General features: G+C 43.5%; 2 protein-coding genes across 3 annotated transcripts in view; both read left to right on the forward strand.

The window, feature by feature from the left end:
• Positions 1–9611, forward strand: part of pgm2l1 (phosphoglucomutase 2-like 1) — a 17745-nt gene extending 8134 nt beyond the window's left edge. For both annotated transcript variants that reach the window (XM_079678564.1, XM_079678565.1), the window contains exons 9-14: positions 270–450; positions 1763–1856; positions 2076–2205; positions 2458–2647; positions 6648–6781; positions 7471–9611. In XM_079678564.1, coding sequence (XP_079534690.1) covers positions 270–450; positions 1763–1856; positions 2076–2205; positions 2458–2647; positions 6648–6781; positions 7471–7573 — 832 coding nt within the window. In that variant the 3' untranslated portion in view covers positions 7574–9611. The remainder of the gene's footprint in view (positions 1–269; positions 451–1762; positions 1857–2075; positions 2206–2457; positions 2648–6647; positions 6782–7470) is intronic.
• Positions 9612–21271: 11660 nt separating this feature from the next.
• LOC307037573 (olfactory receptor 11A1-like) lies at positions 21272–23337 on the forward strand. The gene has a single exon (XM_079678595.1). It carries the CDS (start codon positions 22195–22197, stop codon positions 23119–23121), a length of 927 nt encoding a protein of 308 aa, XP_079534721.1. The 5' UTR covers positions 21272–22194; the 3' UTR covers positions 23122–23337.
• The last annotated feature ends 1209 nt before the right edge of the window (positions 23338–24546 follow it).

Genomic DNA, 24546 nt, shown 5'->3' on the forward strand with positions numbered 1-24546 from the left:
CTCAGATTTTGACTTTTTTCAAAATGTCCATTTATTTGAAAATGTAACTTTTTTCTCATAATTTTTTTTTCAGAATGTTCACTAATTTCAACATTTCTCAGATTTTCACTTTTAAGAATGTGCCTTTTTATAAGACTTTCACCGTTTACTCTTTAACCAGATCTTTAACTTCCAAAACATTTTCAGATTTCACTTTTCTTTCTTTCAGAATTTCAGTTTTTTTTCAGAAGTTGCACATTCTCCATAAAAATGAAATGTCTATTTTCCAGGGGTGGGTGGAAGGTGTTCTCGGGGAACGAGCTGGCGGCGCTGCTAGGCTGGTGGATGTTCCTCCACTGGAAGCAGGCTCACCCCGACCCTGCAGACCTCCAGAAGCTCTTCATGATCTCCACCACCGTATCCTCCAAGATCCTGCAGGCCCTCGCCCGCATCGAGGGCTTCCACTTCGAGGTCTGAACTTCTACTACGGAAATGACCAATTTACCATCTCTCATGTCTGCATGGCATTATATGAGGGTGGGACAAGTCCCCCCCACCTTTTGAAATGATTAGTTTAGACCCCCCCACCTCTACCCTGTGGAAAGTCCGTGAATTGGTCTCTCCCCTCTCCGCTCTCTGTAGAGCGCTGTGTCAGCGCTTATCAAATCCATTCCACTGGCTTATTGAGAGAACGCCCAAATCAATGAAACTCCGTCCCATGTTTTCACTGCTGCTTTGCACAAAGGCAGATTCTCTGAGCCGTGCACATGAGCGTGCACATGAGCGTGCACATGAGCGTGCACATGAGCCGTGCACATGAGCGTGCACATGAGCGTGCACATGCTGTGTTCTGTGCGTAGCTGCGTCTCCAGTTGTAAGCCCAGTGGCGACCTGTTCATCTGTCATATCATACAATAAAAAGAATAGGATACAGCATTAAAGTTATTCTGGGTCTTTGAGTGTCATAGCTCGGCTGTGTGTGGCACGACGAGCGCATGTTGTGTGTGAGAGAGAGAGAGAGAGAGAGAGAGAGAGAGAGAGAGAGAGAGAGAGCATAAGGAGGGCTCTCTCCTGTCAGACACATCTCATCAGGTCAGCTCAGCGAGCTAAAGGACTCTGAGGGTTTAGACCGTTGACTTTAGTCTAAGTTATCTCATGTAAACAAGTCATTCCAAGGCACACCTTTTATATGATCATCAAAACCAGAGAATAACAGGTATGAAATAATTCCAACTCGTACTACAGGACAGTGAAACAAAAATACAGTTTAAAAGAGGAGTGATTTGTAAAATATGCATAAAGACAAAGTGAAACTGTTTGAATCTGTTTGCTGAGAGATGTGTCCAAAGATCTAGTCCCTAACTTCGCTCTCAGAGTGCAGCAGATAGATGCATTTACCTTCAACATTTAAAAAAACATCTTCGCGGGGGGAGCATGCCCCTGGACCCCCCCAGAGGAGGTGAGGACCCCCCTAGAGGAGGTGAGGACCCCCCTAGAGGAGGTGAGGACCCCCCTAGAGGAGGTGAGGACCCCCCCAGAGGAGGTGAGGTCCACCACCTGCCCACACCTCCCGTCAAATTGTCCCACCCACATTGAGGATGCTTCTACGCCCTGCATGAATGTAGAACTTGAATCCAGAGACGTTCAGTGTTTCTCTTCTTGTAACTTCTTGTGACCTCCATTGACCAGATCATCCTCAGAGAACATCAGAGAGTTTACGTCTTTCCCTATTTATTTAAATATAGAATATGTTATCACGTGTTTCGTGTGTGTCGCTCTTCAGGAGACTCTGCCGGGCTTTAAGTGGATCGGGAACAGAATCCACGAGCTTTCCAAAGCAGGAAACAGCGTCATCTTCGCCTTCGAGGAGTCCATCGGTAACACCAGATCTATAGATATATATATACACAAATCATCTTTTATCTATTCAATATTTTTTAAATTGTATTTATTGTCTTATGTCATTTAAAGTTTTTATTTATTCTAACCCTAATATTTGTTCTCAGAATGTCACTATGTGTCCTTCTTATATGTATACATGTATCCTTTACCACGGCACGCGCCTCTTTAGTGAAGGATGTACTTCCTGTCGGCAGGGTTCCTGTGTGGCGGTTCGATCCCGGATAAAGACGGCGTGAGCGCGGCGGCGGTCGTGGCTGAGATGGCGACGTTCCTTCAGAATAAAAGCCTGAGTCTGAACCAGCAGCTGCTCCACATCTACCACACGTACACACTTCCTGTTTAACACGCAGGCGAACAATTATTACTTTGAAAAGACAAAAAACTAAATAAACAAAACACAAAAATAGAGGATGGCAAAAATACCAAAAAAGGCACCGAAATACAGAAAGAGACACAAATGAAAGGAAAAACAACAAAACACAACAACAAAAAAAGGTTAATTTTCTTTCGATATGACGTTTGACCCACGTTCCATCTCTTATTTTGGCGGGGTGTGTGGTGTCTTCCTGTGTGCAGGTACGGGCCCCACCTGTCGCAGACGTCCTATGTGATCTGTGACGACCCCCCCACCGTCAGCAGGATCTTCCACCGCCTCAGGAACTTCCACGGCGAGGACTCGTACCCCCAGCGCTGCGGCGGCGTGCGTGTCGCTAACGTCCGCGACGTCACCACGGGATATGACAGCAGCCGCGCCGACCGCACATGCGTATGTTTATTGATACACATCCGCACGTGTACTAATACATAAAAGTACACAGAAGTGTGTACCTGTGCACGTTTGTCCCCAGAGAAACCTCTACATGAACACTTTTTACAGTGGGCTATTAGTACTTTTATAATAAAGAAATATGTATTATATACAGTGTTGTGCTAGTTACTGAAAACCAGTAACTAGTTACCATTACTAGTTACTTCATTTCAAAAGTAACTCAGTTACTTTACCGATCACTTACACCCAAAGTAACTAATGCGTTACTGTGAACAGTAACGCATTAGTTACTTAAAAAAGGGCTCCCATTAATGCCCTTATAGCCTCCATTTCAGTTCTGCTACTGCATTGGAGAATAATACAATCTGTTGATCAAGACATAGAAATAGTAGAAATAGTCTGCATGTGTTCTACAACATACCGTGCAATGGCTTTATCAACTTTTCCCTGGCTAGCAGTCCCTCGGTTCAAACCCAGCAGCTGTTGCTTAGGTGGAGGTGGAGTGGCGTGGGATGAGTCTGGGTCTGTGGTCTTAGCTGCTAGCTTCGTCCCAGCATGTTGTTTCTGCAGATGTTTCAACAGATTTGAATTGCTGTTTTGGGCAGTAGATAGGATCTTTGACCCGCCAAGACACAACTTACATTTAACTAAAACTTCTTTGTGTTTGAAAAAAGTGAAATAGTGAAAATATCTCCAGGCGGAGAAACTCGACTTGAGCTCCGCTGCCGCCATGATAGTCCTGTTAGTAAACAGAAACACACCCAGAGCGCGTCTCCGCATGTGACACAGGAAGTATCTAAGTACATTTACTCAAGTACTTAAGTACAGTTCACATCTCTGTTCGCCGCGCTGTTGGCGCCGCTCACCAACGAGTGGCCCATGGTGGTGGTGGGGTTATGGTATGGGCAGGCGTATGTTATGGACGATGAACACAGGCCACTCGATTCACAACATTACCCTAACCCTAACCCTAATCCTAATCCTAACCCTTACACCAGATACTGACTGGTTTTCGGACCCCCCCAGACCCCCCCAATAAAGCAAAAATGAACGTTTCAGAGTGGCCTTTTATTGTGGCCAGCCTAAGGCACACCTGTGCAATAATCATGCTGTCTAATCAGCATCTTGATATGCCACACCTGTGAGGTGGGATGGATTATCTCGGCAAAGGAGAAGTGCTCACTATCACAGCGTTTTTCAGATTTATGAACAATATTTGAGAGAAATGGTTATTTTGTGTTTATAGAAAATGTTTTAGATCTTTGAGTTCATCTCATGAGAAATGGGAGCAAAAACAAAAGTGTTTCATTTATATTTTTGTTCAGTGTATAACACCAAGATTCCTTACAGTCTCACTGGAGGCCAAATGAATGCCATCCATAGTTAGTATATCTTTAGATAATTTCGTAGATTCTTTGGGCCAAGTACAATAACTTCAGTTTTTGTTTAACATCAAAAAGTTTAAGGGTCATTCACGTTTTTAAGTCCTTGAGGCAGTCTTGAATTTTATTTAGGTGATTAATTTCATCAGGCTTGATTGATAAATATAGTTGAGTATCATCCGCATAACAATGAAAGTTTACAGAATGATTCCTTATAATATTGCCTAACGGAAGCATATATAGGGTGAACAAAATAGGTCCAAGCACTGAGCCCTGTGGCACTCCATGGCTAACTTTGGTTTGCGTGGAAGACTCATTGTTGACACATACAAACTGAGAGCGTTCAGATAGATAGGACCTAAACCAGCCTAATGCAGTTCCCTGTATGCCAACTAAGTGCTCTAGTCTTTGCAATAGGATATCATGGTCGATAGTATCAAATTCAGCACTAAGATCGAGCAAGACAAGAATAGAGACAAGTCCCTTGTCTGAGGCTATTAGAAGGAAGAAATCTTGCATTATTCTTATTCTCATCTATTAATGAAGAGTAGTATGCTGCTCTGGCTTTACGCAGTGCTTTCTTATATTCATTGAGAGTAATATGCCAAATTAAACGAGATTCTTCAAGTTTAGTGGAACGCCATATCCTTTCAAGTTGTCTCGACTTTTGCTTTATTTTGCGGGTTTGGGCATTATGCCATGGAGCTAATCTATGTTGTTTTAGTTTCTTCTTTTTCAAAGGAGCAACAGAGTCTCATTTTATTCGCAGCGCATCTGTAGCACTATCAACAACATGATCAATTTGGGGTGGTGTACATTTTGTATAAGTTTCCTCCCCTACATGCAGACATGCTGTCGAGTTAAGTATTGGTGGAATCTCTTCCTTAAATGTGGCTATAGCACTAACAGATAGGTTTCTGCTGCAGGAGCTTTTGGCTAATGCTTTGTAGTCTAGTAACAGTACTTCAAAAGTTACTAAGAAATGGTCGGATAAAGCAGGATTATGCGGTTCGACTAATAGTTGCTCAATTTCAATACCATAAGTCAGAACAAGGTCGAGAGTGTGATTATAGCAGTGGGTTGGTTTATTTACACTCTGACAGAAACCAACAGAATCTAATATAGAGTTAAATGCAACAGTAAGGCTATTTTTATCATCGTCAACATGAATATTAAAGTCACCTACGATAATTACTTTATCTGTTTTAAGAACCAAAGCTGATCAAAACTCAGAGAATTCTGATAAGAATTCTGAATAAGGACCTGGTGCACGGTACACTGTAACAAATAAGATTGGCTCCAAAGTTTTCCAGGTCGGATGCGTAAGATTAAAAATGAGGCTTTCAAAGGAGGTATCATTTAATTTTTGTTTAGTATTGATAAGTAAACTTGAGTCAAAGATTGCTGCAACTCCACCTCCTCGGCCCGTGCCTCGGGCAATATGAGTATTGATATGGCTGGGTGGAGTGGCCTCATTTATGCTGACATATTCTTCATGTCTCAACCAAGTTTCAGTGAGACAGCATATATCAATATTATAATCTGATATTAAATCATTTACCAGTATTGCTTTAGATGCTAGAGATCTTATGTTTAAGAGACCACATGTAACCTTCCTGTTTTGTTGCACTGTAGTTGTTGTTACATTTACTTTTATTAGGTTATTATGTATGACACCTCTATTAGGTTTAACTTAAATTGTCCTTGGGCAGACACACACACCGTTAATATTGGGTATTTTATTGGGGTCGGGATTCCTATGGATGACTGCCTAGGAGAGAGCGCAGAGAAGCGTGTAAGACTGCGACTCTGCCTCCTGGTCTCAACTCCAGTTTGTCATGGATTAAGCCACAGAGCCCTGAAATGTTTGCCGAAATGAGATGTGCACCTTCCAAAGTAGGATGAATGCCGTCTCTCTTAATCAGACCAGGTTTTCCCCAGAAGGCTGTCCAATTATTCACGAAGCCCACATTGTTTGCTGGGCACCACCAAGACAGCGCTGAAATGATGACATGCGGCTATACATGTCATCATTGATCAGATTGGGGAGGGGACCAGAGAAGATTACGGTGTCCGACATTGTTTTAGCATAACTACACACCGACGCCACATTAAGTTTGGTGCATTCTGATTGGCGTAAACGAACATCATTACCACCGACGTGAATAACAATCCTACTGTATTTACGTTTATTTTTAGCCAGCAGTTTAAGATGCGCCTCAACGTCGCCCGCTCTGGCCCCCGGAATGCATGTGACTGTGGACGCTTCGGTCTCTAAATTCACGTGTCTCATAATAGAGCTACCAATAACCAGAGTTGGCTTCTCAGCGGGTGTATCGCTGAGTGGGGAATATCTGTTAGATACGTGAACGGGTTGGTGGGGACCTGCGGGTTTCGCGTTATGCCCCTTCTGAACAGTCACCCAGTCTCCCTGCTGCTCGGGAGTTGCCGGGGGACGGCTAAGAGGAGCTACCTTTTGCCGGTCTATACTGGCTAACATGGGTTTTACTGTAATGGAGTTACTTTCTAAAATGCGGAGCCGAGCATCTATGGCTATGATTCCCGCCTCCCGCCAGTACTCTGCAGTACTTCATTGACTGTGTGTATATGTGCAGGTACTTCCTGTATCGAGGAGTGGTCACATGATCACCTTCACGCTGCAGAACGGCGTCGTGGCAACGCTGAGGACGAGTGGCACCGAACCCAAAATCAAATACTATACAGAGTACTGTGCCGCGCCAGGGACCAGGTACTGAGTACTACTACTACTACTACTACTACTACTACTACTACTACTACTACTACTACTACTACTGATACTACTACTACTACTACTACTACTGATACTACTACTACTACTACTGATACTACTACTACTACTACTACTGATACTACTACTACTACTACTGATACTACTACTAATACTACTACTACTACTGATACTACTACTAATACTACTACTACTGATACTACTACTACTACTACTACTACTACTACTACTGATACTACTACTACTACTACTACTACTACTACTACTGATACTACTACTACTGCTACTACTACTGATACTACTACTAATACTACTACTACTACTACTGATACTACTACTACTACTACTACTACTACTGATACTACTACTACTACTACTGATACTACTACTACTACTACTACTACTACTACTGATACTACTACTACTACTACTACTACTACTACTACTACTGATACTACTACTACTACTACTACTACTACTACTGATACTACTACTACTACTACTGCTACTACAATTTAATTGTTTCAATAGGGACAGTCTGATGTGCACGTGATGCAATAGAAGGGAAATATAAACATGTAAAATCAGATGAGCTAAGGATAGGCTAACAGAGTGTGACATCACTTCCTGTGACATCACTTCCTGTGACATCACTTCCTGTGTTGCAGCGAGGCGGCGGCTCTGCAGAAAGAGCTGGACCGGATCACCGCGGCGCTGCTGGACGACTTCCTGGAGCCCGAAAAGAACAACCTGATTCGCCGCTGCGTCTAGCCCCGCCCCCTTCTGGCGATGACGTCACATCCTGCCGTCACATCCTGCCATGTTCGTGGACGAATCAGAGCTTTTTCTCTCGATGAAGTTCAGTTTGGACTGAATCAACAATCACTGAGATGGAAACCAAAGAGGAGGACTTTCACAGGAAGAGAGTCACGTTTAAACCGTGGAAACATATTTCATTTCAAGGACGGCGTACGGAAGTTCATTAACGACAAAACAACTGAGAGCAGAAAATAATACATAATTCTAAATGACGTTTCTGTGCGGCGGCCTTTTGCAAAAAAATCATGCTCTTCGTTAACGAGAGATTTCCTTTATTTGACCAAGAATTGTCCTTTTTCTCATGAATGATGTCAACACCATTTTCTCACTTAATGTTTTTCTCGTAGATTCAGTAAATATCAACGTTTTTTTCGCCGTAAATTTCATATGTTTTTCTTAAATATTTACAATTTCTGTCGTGGAGCCCTGGATTGTATTAACCTCGCCAGTCCCTCAGCATTTCTCGGGTAGTTTTGTCGTTGGTATATGACTTTATAATCTTACAGAAAACCTGTTAATTAAAAAAAATATATATCTTGTAAAATCCTGAGTTACCCACAGCCAGGCGCCCCATACCCAGGGGATGCCAGACACAGTATATTCCTGGGCTATCAGAAACATCCAGCGACCTGCTGAAAGCCTACTATGAGGAATATAATAAGGACCCTTTCTCCTCTACCACCATGGAACTTGGAGAGACCCTGATCAGTGAAGTCGGGGAAGAACGAAGGAAAGTCTGGAAGGAAATGATAAAGAACAGCAATATGACAAATAACAGCAGGAAGGCCTGGGCTACAATCCGCCGTCTTGGCGAAGACCATACCACACCACCCATAATCACAACGGTCACAGCAAACTAGCAAACTCGGTTGTATCACAGCTGGTGGCCAACGGCCATAACCAACACCGCCGCCAACCCACAGGAGAACACCATCGCACAGTGGATCAGACCAACCACAACCAGCCAGCCCTCTCACCAAACCCTTCGACATAGAAGAACTCAAAACTGCAATAGGTAAGCTGAAACCCGGATTGGCCAGACTAATACATTTCTAATGTTAAAGAAATGAAAACCATTCATAGTTAAGAATGAGATATTAATGCTTTAAATTACCTTTAATATGTCTAACTATATTTAAAATGTGTTACCTTTTTATAGAAGTGATTATATTTGTATGCCAATATGTTCCTATGGTAAAGTTACGTTTTGCACTTTTATTTTGGTAGTAAGAACATCGGGACTCTTATTTTGAAGGAACTTTTACCGGAAGTGAATGCACAATGCAGCAGAATGTACATATATATTTCGCCTCCCAAGATTTTACATATTTCCTCTTTGCTTTTCGTTCGAGTTCATCTTGCGCTTTTTCAGTTTAATCACTTTGAACATTCGTTTGAGATGTTGACGGGTTGGCTGAACTTTTTACCCCACAGTCAAACAACTTAATGTGCTTCGCCATTTTTTGTAAAACAAAAACATTGCGCACCGTGCACGTGAGTAAACGTGCATCGCTTTCTGGCTCCGTAATCACACCAATGCACGTGCAACTTAAGTATTAGGTTCCGACTGGTCACAACAATAATTAAATATCACTCTTAATACAACAAATAATTAACATTTATCTATTTTGGGGAACACATTTAGCTGTTTGCTGTCCTTATTTCTTCATGTTAAAAACCGGTTGCCACTGATAGCAACAAAAGGCCAAGAAGTGGTTGACATTTTTTCTGAATTGTTGCCAATGGCAACCTGGCAACCGTTACTGTCAAGCCCTGCACATGTATGGCACAAAAAACCTCCCTCCTGTCTGGAGAAAGGCCAAAGTGGTTGCAATCCCCAAACCCGGCAAAGACCCATCATCCCCAAAGAGCTACCGACCCATTTCCCTCCTCTGCATCACTTACAAGCTCTACGAGAGGCTGCTACTCCAACGCTTCATGCCACTCATAGACACCAAGCGGACTAAAGACCAAGCTGGTTTCCGTCCTGGCCGCTCCTGTGCTGGACAGCAACTCAACCTCACCCAACACATTGAGGATGGGTTTGAAGGAAAACAAACTGGAGCAGCTTTCATAGATCTTTCTGCTGCCTATGACACTGTCCAGCACCGTACAGTGGTCAGGAAACTACTGGACATGACTGGTGACCTGAATCTGTGTCAAGTCATCAAAAGCCTTCTCAACAACAGGCGCTTCTAAGTCCAGTTAAATGACCAGAGGAGCAAGTGGAAAGCCCAAAAGAACGGCCTCCCACAAGGTAGCGTACTGGCCCCCGTCCTGACCAGAAATGTCAAGCTACTACAATGACAACCACCTGAAACCCAACCCATCAAAAACCCAACTATGCAGCTTCCACCTGAGGAACCGAGACGCTAAAAAAGAACTGAGCGTCACCTGGGATGGCCACAAACTGTCCAACCACACGCATCCCATGTATCTTGGTGTTACACTGGATAGGACACTCTCCTTCAAGAAACACCTGGAGAACACCAAAGCCAAGGTCAACACCCGCAACAACATCCTGCGCAAACTAGTGAACTCCAAGTGGGGCGCAGATCCACCAACAATCCGTGCAACTGCCATGGCCCTGTGTTTCTCTACAGCAGAGTGTGCCCGCTCAAGCTGGAGCCGATCACGTCACACCAAACTGGTCGACACAGCCTTGAATGCCACCTGCCGCATCATCACGGGATGCGTTAAGACAACACCTGTCCCGTGCCTCTACGCGCTAGCCGGCATCTCTCCCCCGCACATCAGACAACTAGGTATCGCTCAAGATGAACGGAGAACACAGGAGACAGACATCAGACACCCCTTGCATGGCCACGTAGCACCCCCACGCAGGCTCCGGTCCAGAGCCAGTTTTCTGCAGACAGTCCCTCCAGACAACCAAACAAGCAGCAAGGACCAACATCTGGGAAGACGGATGGCAAAGAAATGACTCACGAGCTCTTGAGTGGCTGGACAGAGGAGTCGCACCAACGGAAAGCCTCACTCGTGGCCACGACCTTGGCTGGACAACCTGGAAGTCACTTGATAGACTGCGTGTGGAACAGGGGAGGTGCAAAGCACTGATGAAAGTGTGGAACTGCCACAGAAGACACGAGCAGCTGTGGATCGATCAGTGCAGACAACGTCCCAGCTACTGGAATGTGCCGATGCCCCCCGGTGCAGTCCAGAAGACCTGGCAGAACCTCCCCCATCAGCTGGGCCTGTGCCCGATACTGGCAGAACGACATCTGAGATTGCTACGGACTCGAAGAAGAATAGCCCACCAGAGAAAGCTATGAAACCGAAATGTTGTGGTCTTTATAATTTTGCATTTTCAGTCGCACACAGTTTTGCGACTTCTTTAGATTGACAGTTATCCCGGTGAACGGGTTTTTCTTCTTTTATTCAACTTAAAGGTGGGGTAGGTAAGAATGGAGAAGCCAGCTCGAGTGCGCTAGAATTAGAAAATACACAACCGGAACAAATCTGCCTCTTCCTTCAGACTTCCTCACAGAGCCCCTCCTCCAACACACACGAACGCGCACATGACCAATGAGGGCAGAGATCAGTTTGTGCCCAGATGGAAGGCTGACAGGCAGGTAGGCCATCCAGTTACTTTAGCCGGCTCAGATGATTGGTCGTGCTTTTTACAGTACCACGGCTTCAACAGATTTGTTATGGATTTGTTGTCAAAGCACTTCAGATATTCATTGCTATCGGATGTTCAGAGCATTCCATGGAATATAACACAAAGTGTTTCTGAAGTGAATGACCTACCCCGCCTTTAAATCCATGAGATTCATATTTGCATACCCCCCATTATACCCCCATTTTTCTGATTATGCATTTCGACAGTTTTACCACAAATTACGTCTGAGAATTCAAAACAAGAAAGAGATCAGAAGTCACATTGAGTGACGCCACTAAAAGTGAATTCTGATTTCTTCCTTGTTTTTAATTCTCAGTCGTGGTTTCATCAGTTTCACCACAAACTGCGACTTCTCGTAAAATATGACTTTCTAATCTTACAGAAAATCCAAATCTTTCTTTCCCTGAAAACATTTTTTTTCTGGGACATTTTTCCAATTTCTCCAGATTGCATTACAATAATCCAGAACGTTTTTTCTCGTACATTTCTTAATGTTTTTTCACGTAAATATACGACTTAAATCTTGGAAATTCATAATTGTATAAACCCCGTTAGAGAAAGTTGTGAGGTCACTTATGTGACCTTCAGGTTTTTTTTCATTTGTTGTAATTTGCATGGTTTTGCGTTTCGGCATTTATAATCTCAAGAATGACAGTTCTGATGCAAACATATCATTTTGTAATTTGGTAGGTAACGTAGAGTTTTAAAGCCCCGTAAGAGCACATAACAAACTCCGGGTGATTTCCGTGTGTGAAATCTTTCTCGTATATTTTCACTCTTAGGTTTCATCAGTTTTTCCACAAACTGCAACTTTAAGTACGCATTCATCTTTGACATGCACGAACATCGTATCTGTAATTCACGTCACGAACAGGTGTTATCCGCCTCTCGCTGTGATCTGCTGCACGACATCAATGAATTTAGATTTCTAGATCCATTCCAACGATCAGCAGCACCCGACTCTCTGATTGGATACTTCCAGCCCCAGTGCACTCTGGGACATGTAGTTGACCTCATTCAGTTTTAAACTCTGTGGCTTATTGCATGAAGTTACTTTTTCAGCTCACATTAAAACAAATATGAATCTGACAAAAATTCATTAAGTGCAGATTAAAATAAATAATTTAAAAACCAGCGCTCTTTGTTTTAGTTTTTCTGTTCAACAGTTTTGTTCTCAATGAACTTCCAGACAAATTAAAATGGGAACGTCGCTCTTCGTGGTGTTTTCTGAGTTTTGGCTGAAGTGATATTTTTATATTTCGGAGGTCAAATATATTTATGTTGAAGGATTACGCAGTTTGTGTTTCTGCCGTCATTCATCCAATGAAATGTAATAAATCTGTGAACTGTGTATTCATATTTATTATTGGAACATTCTCCGGATCAGAATACCTTCGTCCCACAGAGGGGAAATGTACATAGTTACAGCAAATGTGAAGATAGACCTTAATAAATAAAACACGATTAGATTAAGGTCGCGTTCACACCTGCCTTGTATAGTCCGGTTGAATCGAACCCCGGTGCGTTTACCCGCTTGGTGCCCCTCGTTTGGGTTTATGTGAACGCAGTCCGAGACCCCTGAAGTGAACTAAACAACCGGACTCTGGTCCGCTAAAAAGAGGTGGTCTCTGAGCGCTTAATAGTGAACTCTGGAGCGGTTCATCTCTGGTGTGAACGGAGTCCGCACCAAAACATAGGAAGCGTAGTATTTACGAGTCACAAGAACGAGGATGTCTTCAACATCTTTAGAGAAAGAGTCTTTCAAGATATCCGCGGTTGTTTAGTTAAAGAGTGAAGGAGAATGAAGCGTTGAACAGTGTCGTGTAAAGTACAAATTGCCAGGATTTGCGGTTTTACCCCCTTAATGTCTGACTAATGGTTGAACAGCATTCCCGTGCACATGACTTGTGTTTAAAGTTTATAGTCCGTTTGGGTTTTGCCCGTGTGAACGCAAACCGAACCTTCTGAAGAATGAAACGATGTAACAAACTGTCGTCTGGAGCGCACCCGAAAACGGACTATTAGGTGTGAATGCGACCGAAGTTATTCAAATGTACAAGTTACAGTCGAAGTAGATTCTACTCATTTACAAATTGCAAAACAGTGGTGTCTTAGTCTTAAGTTGTGTGAGTGGGGGTCTGCCAGGGTCTACTGCTGCTTTACTTTCACCAAAGACATTTAAAAATTACGAGTTCAAGTCAAAAACATTATCTTTATTCTGCATGTGGTGCTATTACTGAAACTCAAGGATTTTAGCCTTTGCAGACCATTTACACGCAGTAACACCTGTAGAACTACAGGAGAGGGACACCACAGAAGAAGAAGGGCCTCTTCACCCTAACACAGCCACACTTTAGTATAAGTTAGTATAAATACGGGACATGTTGGTACATCGGGAACCATTCCTCCGACCGCTGCTTTAATCGTGTTTCTTCTTTCTTGGTAAAGTAAATTAGAAATTAAACATCTGGTCAAAGTTACCGCGGCTCGTTAATGAAGTCCCTGAGGTCAGAGGTCAGTCAGACCGTCAACATGTTTGTTTGTCATGTTGAACATTTTCCAATAACCCCTCCGAGCCGAGGACCAGAGGGACCAATCAGAGTCCGGTAATGACCTCCCCTCGGACACACACACACACACACACACACACACACACACACACACACACACACACACACACACACACACACACACACACACACACCAAACTAATTAGACTCAACTCAAAGGTGACACTGTCCTCTCCAGCAACTAAATGAAGAACAATAAACTTTCGGATAAACTGAAACTTTCCGAGGTAGATAACGAATAAAACATGAAGGTGAATATATTCCAATAGAGAGAGAAAGCTAAATAATTCTAACATTAAACATAACGGGCGTTTATACGTAGTTCATTCACATATACATATACATTATTACATTTCGTTTAAACCTACAACTGAATATATAAACGCTAGGGCTGTGATCTGGAAACCTCAACGCTTTAATAAAACATTACAAAGATTAATCACATCAACAAGTTTGACCCAAATGTCCTCCAGTAACTCCAGGGCGGAGTTCTACCATGAATCAAGGGGCAGTGAAAATGCAAAAAAAGCAGAGAAACTGGTCGACACCGTCTTGTTTTTTTGGAACCTAACAATCACAGCTAGCCCCGCCCTAAAGCACATGATACTTTGTTCTTTATTTGAGTCTACATTTGAATATAACTCACAAAATGAGCACTGTTTTGAAGTGATTACTACCATAAACTTATCAGGAAGTTCTCCTGAAGTATGAACCCAGTGAGAAGCAGTAAACAAACATGGCGTCTGATGCCGGATGTCTCTGAATCAGAATCAGGTTTATCACCAGGTAGGTTTACACATACGAGGAATTTGACTTGATTTCATGGAGTATACATAAAAATGTATGCAATAAAACATGAATGAATGAATCTGTCTGGGGCTCTGCGATAGCTGAAATAAAAACACTGAGTTCAGAAGGAAGGGGTGACTAAGAATCTATGTACGTGTATGTATGAGTATGTGTATATATATGTGTATATATATGTGTATGTATATGTGTATGTAAATGTGTGGGTATGTAAATGTATGTATGTGTATATATTATATATTATATATTATATTTTGCAGGTCTCCCTTGAAAAAGAGATATATGATCTCAATGGGACCAATCTGGATAAATAAAGGTTACAAACAAACAATGTGTATGTAAATGTGTGGGTATGGGTGAATGTATGTACATACATACATATATATATATATGTATGTATGTATATATATATATATACACATATATATATACATATATATATATGTATATATATATATATATATATATGTTTATATGTGGGTATACATATGTGAGTATATAGTTATATGTATTATTGTTATTATTCTTTATTTCCGTATCTCTTAATTTTTTTTAAATCATTTTTTACATTACTTTATTTTTACCTGTATATGTATTTATTTATTTATCTACTTCACTATGTAGGACCGGGAGGGGGGGGGGGGGGAAATGGAAAAATATAGACTGTATAATGTAACTCATTGTGCGTGACTCAATCAAAAGATAAATATAAAAAATAAAATAAAACATGAATTAAAACACAGGTAGGGAACTAGAAAAAATAGAGTAAAATATAAAAGTATTTACATCAGAATGAAAAAAGAAATGAAAAAAGGAAAACATATGAATACAAATCGGCAGTAATAAAAAGACAAGAAAACATATATATTGTATAAAGTGTGCGCATTAATGTAATGCTAGAGTCTATGCGCTGTGATTGGTCCACGACTAAAGGAATAGGCCGTGGGGACAAAAGCTGGTTTGCCAAATCAAATCAAGTTTTATTTATAAAGCACATTTAAAAGCGATTTTCGTTGGAGCCAAAGTGCTGCACATGTAATAAAAACACATTACTACAATCACAATAAAAGACAATAACAGACAACAGAAATATAAAAATCACACACAGGGAAAAGTCAGGAGTCATGCTCCGCTCTGACTAGAAGGCCAGAGAGAAGAAGTGAGTCTTTAGAGTAGATTTAAAAACCCCTAGGGTCTGGGCCGACCTCACATGGAGGGGCAGAGTGTTCCAGAGCCTGGGGCCAGCTGAAGGCTCGGTGCCCTCGGGTTTTGAGCCTGGTCTTGGGCACTACCAGCAGCAGCTGGTCAGCAGACCTTAAGGCTCTGGGGTGTAGCGCTGGAGGAGTTCAGCTACATAGGTCGGAGCCAGCCCATTTAGGGCTTTGAAAACAAATAAAAGGATTTTAAAATCAGTTCTGAACCAAACTGGAAGCCAGTGCAGTGAGGCCAGAGATGGGGTGATGTGGTCACGCTTTTTGTGGCCAGTCAGAAGACGCGCAGCTGCGTTCTGCACTAGCTGCAGGCGTCTGATTGAGGCCTGGTCCATACCCACATACAGAGCGTTGCAGTAATCCAGTCTCGAGGTTACAAAGGCGTTCATAACCCTTTATAGGTCTTTAAAAGATAAAAATGACTTTGTCTTGGCCAATAGTCGTATTTTAAAAAGCAGGATTTAACTACGCTGCTGACCTGCTTGTTGAGTTTAAAAGTGCTGTTGAAGGTCACTCCAAGGTTCATGACAGAGGGGAGGATGTTTTTTTTGAGAGAGCCCAGAGTATCAACCGGAGAGGCTGGAGGTTGTGCTCTCGTTGAGGGTGAGGAAGTTTTGGCTCAGCCAGGATTTGATCTCTGCTCAGCAGTCCTTCAACGGCTGTAGTGAGTGTTTGCTTTGAGAGGCAGATAGATCTGTACATCGTCAGCGTAACAATGGAAGGGGGTGTTGTGTTTAGTGAGAATTGAACCTAGGGGCAGTATGTAAAGTAGAAAAAGGATGGGGTCCAGGATCGAGCCTTGGGGAACCCCACAGGTAAGAGGGGCTTTGGCAGAGGAGAAGGCACCTAGCTGCACTGAGAGGCTACGGTCTGTCAGGTAGGACCTGAACCATGCAAGGGCCGAGCCTGTGATGCCTGCGGACATCTCTTCAAAGGGCTGTTTCAGTGCTGTGCATGGGTTTGAAGCCAGACTGAAACTTCTCATGGATGCCATGCGTGGTTAAAAAAGACTGCAGCTGGACGTAGACTACTCGCTCCAGGGCTTTAGATAAAAAAGGTAGGTGGGAGAAATGTACGAGAATGGATGGTTCAAGGTTTTTCTTTTTAAGTAGTGGCTGGACCACGGCATGTTTGAGGGCAGCTGGGACACATCCTGAGCTAAGAGAGGTTTTTAATAGCAATACAACACTTGCTCCAACTGATTCAAAAACATCTCTGAAAGGCGAGAGGGAATGCTGTCTGAGGCGCAGTTTGTCGGCCGCAGGTGCTTGACCACATCCGAGAGAGAAGAGAGGGGTACAGTCTCAAAGTGGTCGAGGACAGCAGGGCACAGGAAAGGAGCAGGATCTGGGGTAGCACTCGTGTGGGCTAGCCTAAGAGCAGATACTTTGATAAAGAATGTAAGAAACTTATCACAGAGAGTAGTCGATGGCACAATTGGAGAAACATCACAGGGATTAATGATCGAGTTGAGGACATTCAAAAGAACCTGAGGTCGGAAATGAGAGCACGAAGGATTTCTAAGGAGACATGGAGTTTATCCTTTTTCCATTTTCTCTCTGCGCGCCTGCAAGCGCGTCTGAGAGCACGAGTACAGTCATTGAGCCACGGCTCTGAGAGAACTTTGGTGCGTCTAAGCGTAGAAGGAGCAACAGAATCCAGTATTAGGGTACATGTCGAGTCAAACATGGAGATAAGCTCATCAGCACTAAGAGCACAGTTCACCTCTAACTTACAGATCAGGGAAACATTAAAAACATCAGAGAGCTGTGAGGCAGTCAAGGGGTTAATCGAACGCAGACGACGCGCAGGAGCACGTGATTCGACTCCCGCAGAAAAGATGGAGGTTGCAAACAGAACCGGTAAATGTTCTGAGATACGCGTTGTTACACAGATTTCATCCACAGAGACAGAGAGTCCAAACGATAACACTAAGTCCAAAGTGTGTCCTTTATCGTGTGTTGGGCCAGCTACGGACTGAACGAGACCGAAAGAGTCGAGGAGATTTCAAAAGTCCCTAACCAGAGGTTTGGACTCGCAGCACACATGGACATTGAAGTCTCCGCAGATCAAAACACGATCATATTTCACCATGATCCCGGACAGAAAGTCAGAAAAGTCATTTATGAAATCCTTATTGCACTTTGGCGGACGATACTCGACTGCGCAGAGCACAGGCGAGGCCGGGTTCAGTTCAAAAGGCTGCAACTCAAAGCTAGCGTAGCTAGTTACAGGGTGAATCAATCGGCATTGGAGGCTAGCTCTAAACACTGAAGCTATGCCCCCACCACGGCCGGTGGTACGGGGGGAGCTGAAGAATGTACAGCCAGGAGGAAGAAGTTCAGTGAACGGTGTATACTCTCCAGCGTGGACCCAGGTCTCCGTCAGGAACATCAAATCCAGATCACGAGAGGTGAAGAAGTCTTTTAACAGGAACGTTTTGTTTGCTATCGATCTAGCATTTAGCAAAGCCATGCAGAGTTTTCTCTCCGGAGGTGCCGAAGGTGTCTCGTCCCAGCTGACGAAGATGTGCGTGTTGAACGCAGCGCGGGCCGGGAGCAGTCAGTCGGGCAGGAGGAGCTGCCAGCGGGCCCAGAAGAGGACATAGCTCAATTCAAACATAGTTCGCTCTGTCAGCAATGTTTCAACAACTACACACACATTTCTCTCAGTACTTCTCTGTGTGGTGGTTGACATGATGAGGACTGTTAGGAGTTAAGGGGAGGGGCTGAGCATCACCATGAAATGTGCAAATTGACATAAAAATGAATAAAAGGGAAAAAATGCTGGATGTTTTTTAGGCTGTAAACTTGAACTGTTATGTAAGCCAACTAGACAGACAGTGTATCGCTCTTCCTCCTGTACATTAGAGATAAAGCCATAACATACTTGAATGAATGTTAAATAAAGAATGCTGGAAATAACTGCATCTCCATTAGCCTCCATGCTCTGCAGAGACGGCCTTCTTCATGTCGTGAATTGCAGCTGATGTTTTAATATGGCAATTGGCAATTTGACTTATACAACATTCGCAAGTTGTACATTAGACTCGAACAATAACCCACCTTCGAGTGACGCTCTCGTTTCTTCATGGTTTGTTTCCCTCTTGCTTGCTCCGGACTGAAACTGTCTTTTCACCGACATCTCTTCACCTGCACTAGTGGCCGTATCAAAGCCGTGATTGTTCAGATGTCGATTCATTGCAACGGTGTCGGGTTACAGACGCGCTCCCCTTGTCCCCTCTCACTCTCACGTGTCAGCGGGGGGTGCGCGGAGAACTGAGCACAGCAGCTGAGGCCCTCTGGGCGGGGCCCCCTGCATCCTGCGTGATTGGCCTGTAGGGAGGGGCGGCCCTGAGTGTAGAATAAATGTAAGACGTTGAAAAGAACTACTGCAGATCTGTAATATTTAACGCAGCCGAACCGTGTATTACAATGCCGTGATGTGATGACTTTCAAAGAGAAAAACAAGAACACTCGGAATAAAGTATTATTCTTTTTAATGTTTTTGGATTTCACATCGCATAAACACAGGCTTCCCAACGTGCATTGCAGCTAAAACATCCAATCAGCGAGCTGAGGATCTTTCCTACGTCTGTTTCCGGTATTGTTCCTGTCATGAGAGTTCACCTTTATGCTACATTGAAGGATGGAATTGACTACACATCTTCAGAAACTAGTTTGCTTCAGATATAGCTCATAGCGATATTGTAACCATTAAGAAAAGCCAACTGCATTAAAAACCCAGTTAACATTAGGTCAAGTCTTTTTCCTTCAGTAATGAAGATGTCATTCCAATGTAGACACACCTGGGGTCGCTGTTCAGTCTGTTACGCTGAGCCATGCATTGTCTGGAACGTAAAAGGGACTAAGAAGACAAAGTGAAGTGACGTACTTCCGGTTCAACATGCAAACATTCCCAGGTAAACATGCAAAAACAAATTGCTCAATAAAAAGATAAAACACTGGCATGTAATTTACGTTAGAATAAACAGAAAGGTTTTGAATAATAGATGAGAGAAAAAATCTACGTCACTTTACGGCCCCGCCCACTTTTGGGGAAACCAACGCTGCCATTTGAACGTCGATGGAGCCTGAAGCCACAGAGATCTTCTGTTACTGTCCTTTGTTCTGAGAGGGAGTTCAGAAACACTGAACTCTGGATTTGTTTTAATGTTTGAGGAGCAACAAACGACACAGCAGCTTTCTGGCATGATAACACTCTTATGTTCCGCCTCGCTCATGAGAGTAACAGCTGGAGAAGTTAAAGCCTCGCCTAATGATTTTAATTTAACCAGATATCAAGACCGATTCTCGATTTCAAATGTGTGCTCTAAAAGGATTTATAAATGACTATTATCATTATTATAAGCAAGACAATAAATGACAAAGATATGTAGAAAATAAACGTATTTGAGAAATGTTCATAACAAACGTAACGTGGGAGAAAATACGTTTTTAGCTAAACGTAATTGAGAATGCAGTTTAGTTCTGCGGGAACGTAATTTTTAGGAGACAGGGTTGAGTGGAAATGCGCTATTAGAGTGCCCTCTCCTGGGTCATTCCTAGCCTGACCCCCACTCCCCCCCTGGAGGGAAAGTATCTTCAGGATGCTTCATTCTGATCAATAAGTTAGCCATAGGGCTCTAGTACCTCATTCACACCAACGCAACTCCGGTTCAAGCTCCGTAGAGCTTTTCAGGTTCAGAACCGGTTCTTCGGTTTAGCTCCGGCTCTTTTCACACCGCCCAGAGTCCGACTGGTGCTGCGTCATTGCGTCATCGTTTGCGTCATGACGTAAACGTTAGCGTGCCTGCTTCTTAAAGCCAAACCGCGCGGAAACCCCTCACAGCTGACACAGACAACAACAACAATGGCCGATTGTGCTCCAGCTTCCTCTGCACCTCTTCAGAAGACCAGATCCCCAGCAGGTAGCTGGTCTCTTCAGAAGACCAGATCCCCAGCAGGTAGCTGGTCTCTTCAGAAGACCAGATCCCCAGCAGGTAGCTGGTCTCTTCAGTGGACCAGATCCCCAGCAGGTAGCTGGTCTCTTCAGAAGACCAGATCCCCAGCAGGTAGCTGGTCTCTTCAGAGGACCACTGCTGCTTGTTTCTCCATCGTTGTACAAACTGGATAAAACGCCGGCTTCTTGTTGTTGTTCAGGAGTTGATCCCGCCCCTGCCCCTGCCCCCGCCCCTGCCCCTGCCCCCGCTCCTGCCCCCACCCCTGCCCCTGCCCCTGCCCCTGCCCCTGCCCCTGCCCCTGCCCCTGTCCCCGCCCCTGCCCCCGCTCCTGCCCCCACCCCTGCCCCTGCCCCTGCCCCTGCCCCTGCCCCTGCCCCTGCCCCTGCCCCCGCCCCCGCTCCTGCCCCCGCCCCTGCCCCTGCCCCTGACCCCGCCTCAATGTAAGCGTGACGTATGCAGTGCTTTTGCTCTGGCCGGACAATTTTTTGGAGCTTGAAACGAACCGGATTCCGGAGCTAAGAGGCTGCTCCGCTGCGGTGTGAACAGGAAAACCCGGTGCTTTTCAAGCTCCAGCTCCGAACCGGCCCTGAAGCACCGTTGGTGTGAATGAGGTATGTGAGCTACTTACACTGTTGAGGGAGCTCAGTGGAAACTCTTCAAAGAGGGGGCCTTCTGGTGGAGTTGTGCAAAAATGCCTAAAAAACCCCAAATTTGAAAATCTGTATTTTTGCAACGGAAGACGCTTTAACCTTGCTTTCTTTCAAAATGTGCCCAAAAGATAAACAAGTCAATGTAGGGACCCCTCACTGATCTATGGGTCTTGGAACTTTCCCCCCAAGGGGGTGTTTATCAGCGTCAATGCGGAAGAAGCAAACCCATTTTACACCTTGGCTATCCTAAGGCTGGACAGTCTCTTTCTCCGTCTTGCACATTGCCACCTTGGTTTCGGAGCGTCACCCTCGTGGCTCTTGGCTGCCACCATCTATGGTTCGTTCAGTGATGCTGTCTGAAGCGATTGAGACAATCTTCTACCAGGGACATTTTACTGAGATAAGCTAATGACATTTAACCAAAACATCTTTGAGGTTTTCACATCAGTCAGTAATTATTAGAAAACAGTTTGTTCTTTGAGATCTGTCCAGTAAAACCCCTCCCACACCGTGTCTCCACCCCCTCCTCCACATATTGTCAGAAAGTAAAGGTCGCTGTCATGAGCTCTGGCCGTGACTCCAGCTCAGGAGTAGCAGGTGAAACACAACTGTTGTCTGACATTTGTTTCACATGTGACACAGGTTTCTGTTGTTGATGTATAGTTGTTAAATAATGCTGTATCTGTGCTCATCTTTAACATAACGTTCTAAATCTTTAACAACAGGAGGATCATGGTGAACTCTACAGAAGCTTCCTATTTTATACTGACTGCATACTCTGACACGGGGGTTTTGAAATACCTATATTTCCTGATCATTCTGGCTTTGTATATTTGTATCATAGGTGCCAACGTGTTGCTGATTGTGGTTATCTGTGTGAACAGGAGCTTACATGAACCTATGTACCTTTTTCTGTGCAGCCTGTTTGTAAATGAACTGTATGGTAGTTCAGGGCTGTTTCCATTCCTTCTGGTTCAGATCCTCTCTGACATTCACACTGTCTCTGCTCCACTCTGCTTCCTGCAGATTGTTTGTATTTATTCATATGCAAGTATACAATTTAGTAATTTAGCCGTCATGTCTTATGACAGGTATCTTGCTATCTGTAATCCTCTGCAATATAACACACGTATGACTTCTAACAGGGTTTCCAGGTTTATTGCAGTGTCATGGTTATATCCATTTATTGCCATTTGGATTATGGTGTCTCTGACTCTTTCTCTACAGCTGTGTGGGAACATCATTAACAAAGTTTACTGTGATAACTACTCCATTGTTAAGCTGGCCTGCTCTGACACTACAGTCAACAATATTTATGGAATCTTTATAACTTTTTTCTTAATCATGTTTCCTGTTTCTCTCACTTTGATCACGTACATGAGGATCCTCAGAGTGTGTTTCTCTGGCTCCAGACAGACCAGACAGAAAGCTCTCAGTACCTGCACACCTCACCTCGCTTCCCTGCTTAATGTGTCTTTTGGGTCTTGCTTTGAAATATTACAGAATAGATTTGACATGAAATATGTGCCGAATATATTACGCATTGTATTGTCATTATACTGGCTCAGCTGCCAGCCTCTCTTTACCCCAGTCCTGTACGGGCTGAAGATGTCTAAAATCCGCATCATATGTAAGCGTCTGTTGTACGGAGAAGTGTAGGTCATCAAGAGATTGCAGAGAAAGAGAATGAAAGGACCCTGACTTCAGCAGCTTCAAATCAACTATGTTCCCAATATGTTGACAATATGTTCACCTTCGTATTCTCTAACATGTAATGTGTCCCAAATATACATCCTGTGTAAGAATCTGCTGCTAGCCTGTGTTGAGAATAACATGTAACAGATTGGTTCAGTTTGAGTCAGAAGAGGAATAAAAATGTTTGCCTCAACAGTTATGCTTTTGTCCTCTAATTCTATCCTCTACTCGTACACGATGATCCTCAGAGTGTGTTTCTCTGGTCGTAAGCAGAGCAGACAGAAAGCTGCACACTTTACCACGCTTCCCTCATCAACTTCTTTGAAGAATTGTAAAATATTACAGGCCCAACATGCTGAGTATATTAAAAAAAAAAAGTCACTTCCTTACATGCCCACCTCTCTTCGATCCCATAATGTATGGCCTTATAAAGAAACTGTAAGATGTGTCAAAGTGTGTTTCCTTCTGAATTGAAGATCAGGAAAAAACAAGCTATAAATGATCAAAGTGTGCTGCATCATTCAAAGTGAATATCTACAGATAGGGAACATCTAGTCAGCTTTTTTTATTGAAACCTTTAAAGCCCTAAGCCTGTTTTTCAGGTCTCAGGCTTGAAAATGACATCCCCAGAACAAATGACCATATCTTTGCTTCTAAAAGGGTGGATTTGCCGTTTCTCTGGAACACATTGGTCGATTTTGATGATTGACACCTCTTATTAACCGTTAGAGCCAATAGAATCGAGGGGCGGATCCTAAATCCACATACACGTACACCATGAGGAGTGAGAGTGATGCGCATAAAGTTTGCCCAAATCAAAAGCTACGTTACACTCTGAAAACTGAAAATTGAAATTGTCGTAAATGTGATGATGGATTATCAGTAATAATTTCAAAGTGACACAGACACATTGGATTAAACATTGGATTAACCTGCAGCAGCTCTTTTATTGTTTTGATGCCATTGAACACAACTTTTGATCAGAACAACAGCAAAGGTAAGAATATTATGATGTCTGGGTTTGCTTCCCATGCCACAAGTCCTGGTCGCTCAGTGATGATACTGATATTTCTGGAATCTGTGGAATCTCAGTTTGCTAGCTGATGTCTTGTTTGTGCAGATCCAATAAGTGGTGGAATGTTTCTGCCATGAGTTCTGCGCTAAGTGCGTTAGCATTTTTTCGCTCAGGGCTAATTCAGAGGCTCGGCGTTAGACTTGTGTTTTGTTTGGCTAAAAATTGTTCATATCGTCAGTTAGCTGAGTTTTAGGACACATTCATAGTTTGTTAAATGTTAAGAAGCCATCAGACGCTGTTTCTTGCAAGATGTTAACAGGTTAAATGTCTGGATTTATTGGGACTGTGACAGTTCTAATGAATTCAAAAGATTG

This window comes from Notothenia rossii (genome assembly GCF_949606895.1).
Source record: "Notothenia rossii genome assembly, chromosome: 4".
Classification (NCBI taxonomy): domain Eukaryota; kingdom Metazoa; phylum Chordata; class Actinopteri; order Perciformes; family Nototheniidae; genus Notothenia; species Notothenia rossii.

Coding starts and splice junctions, on each gene's coding strand:
- LOC307037573 (XM_079678595.1), top strand. CDS start 22,195: ATGGTGAACTCTACAGAAGCTTCCTATTTTATACTGACTGCATACTCT.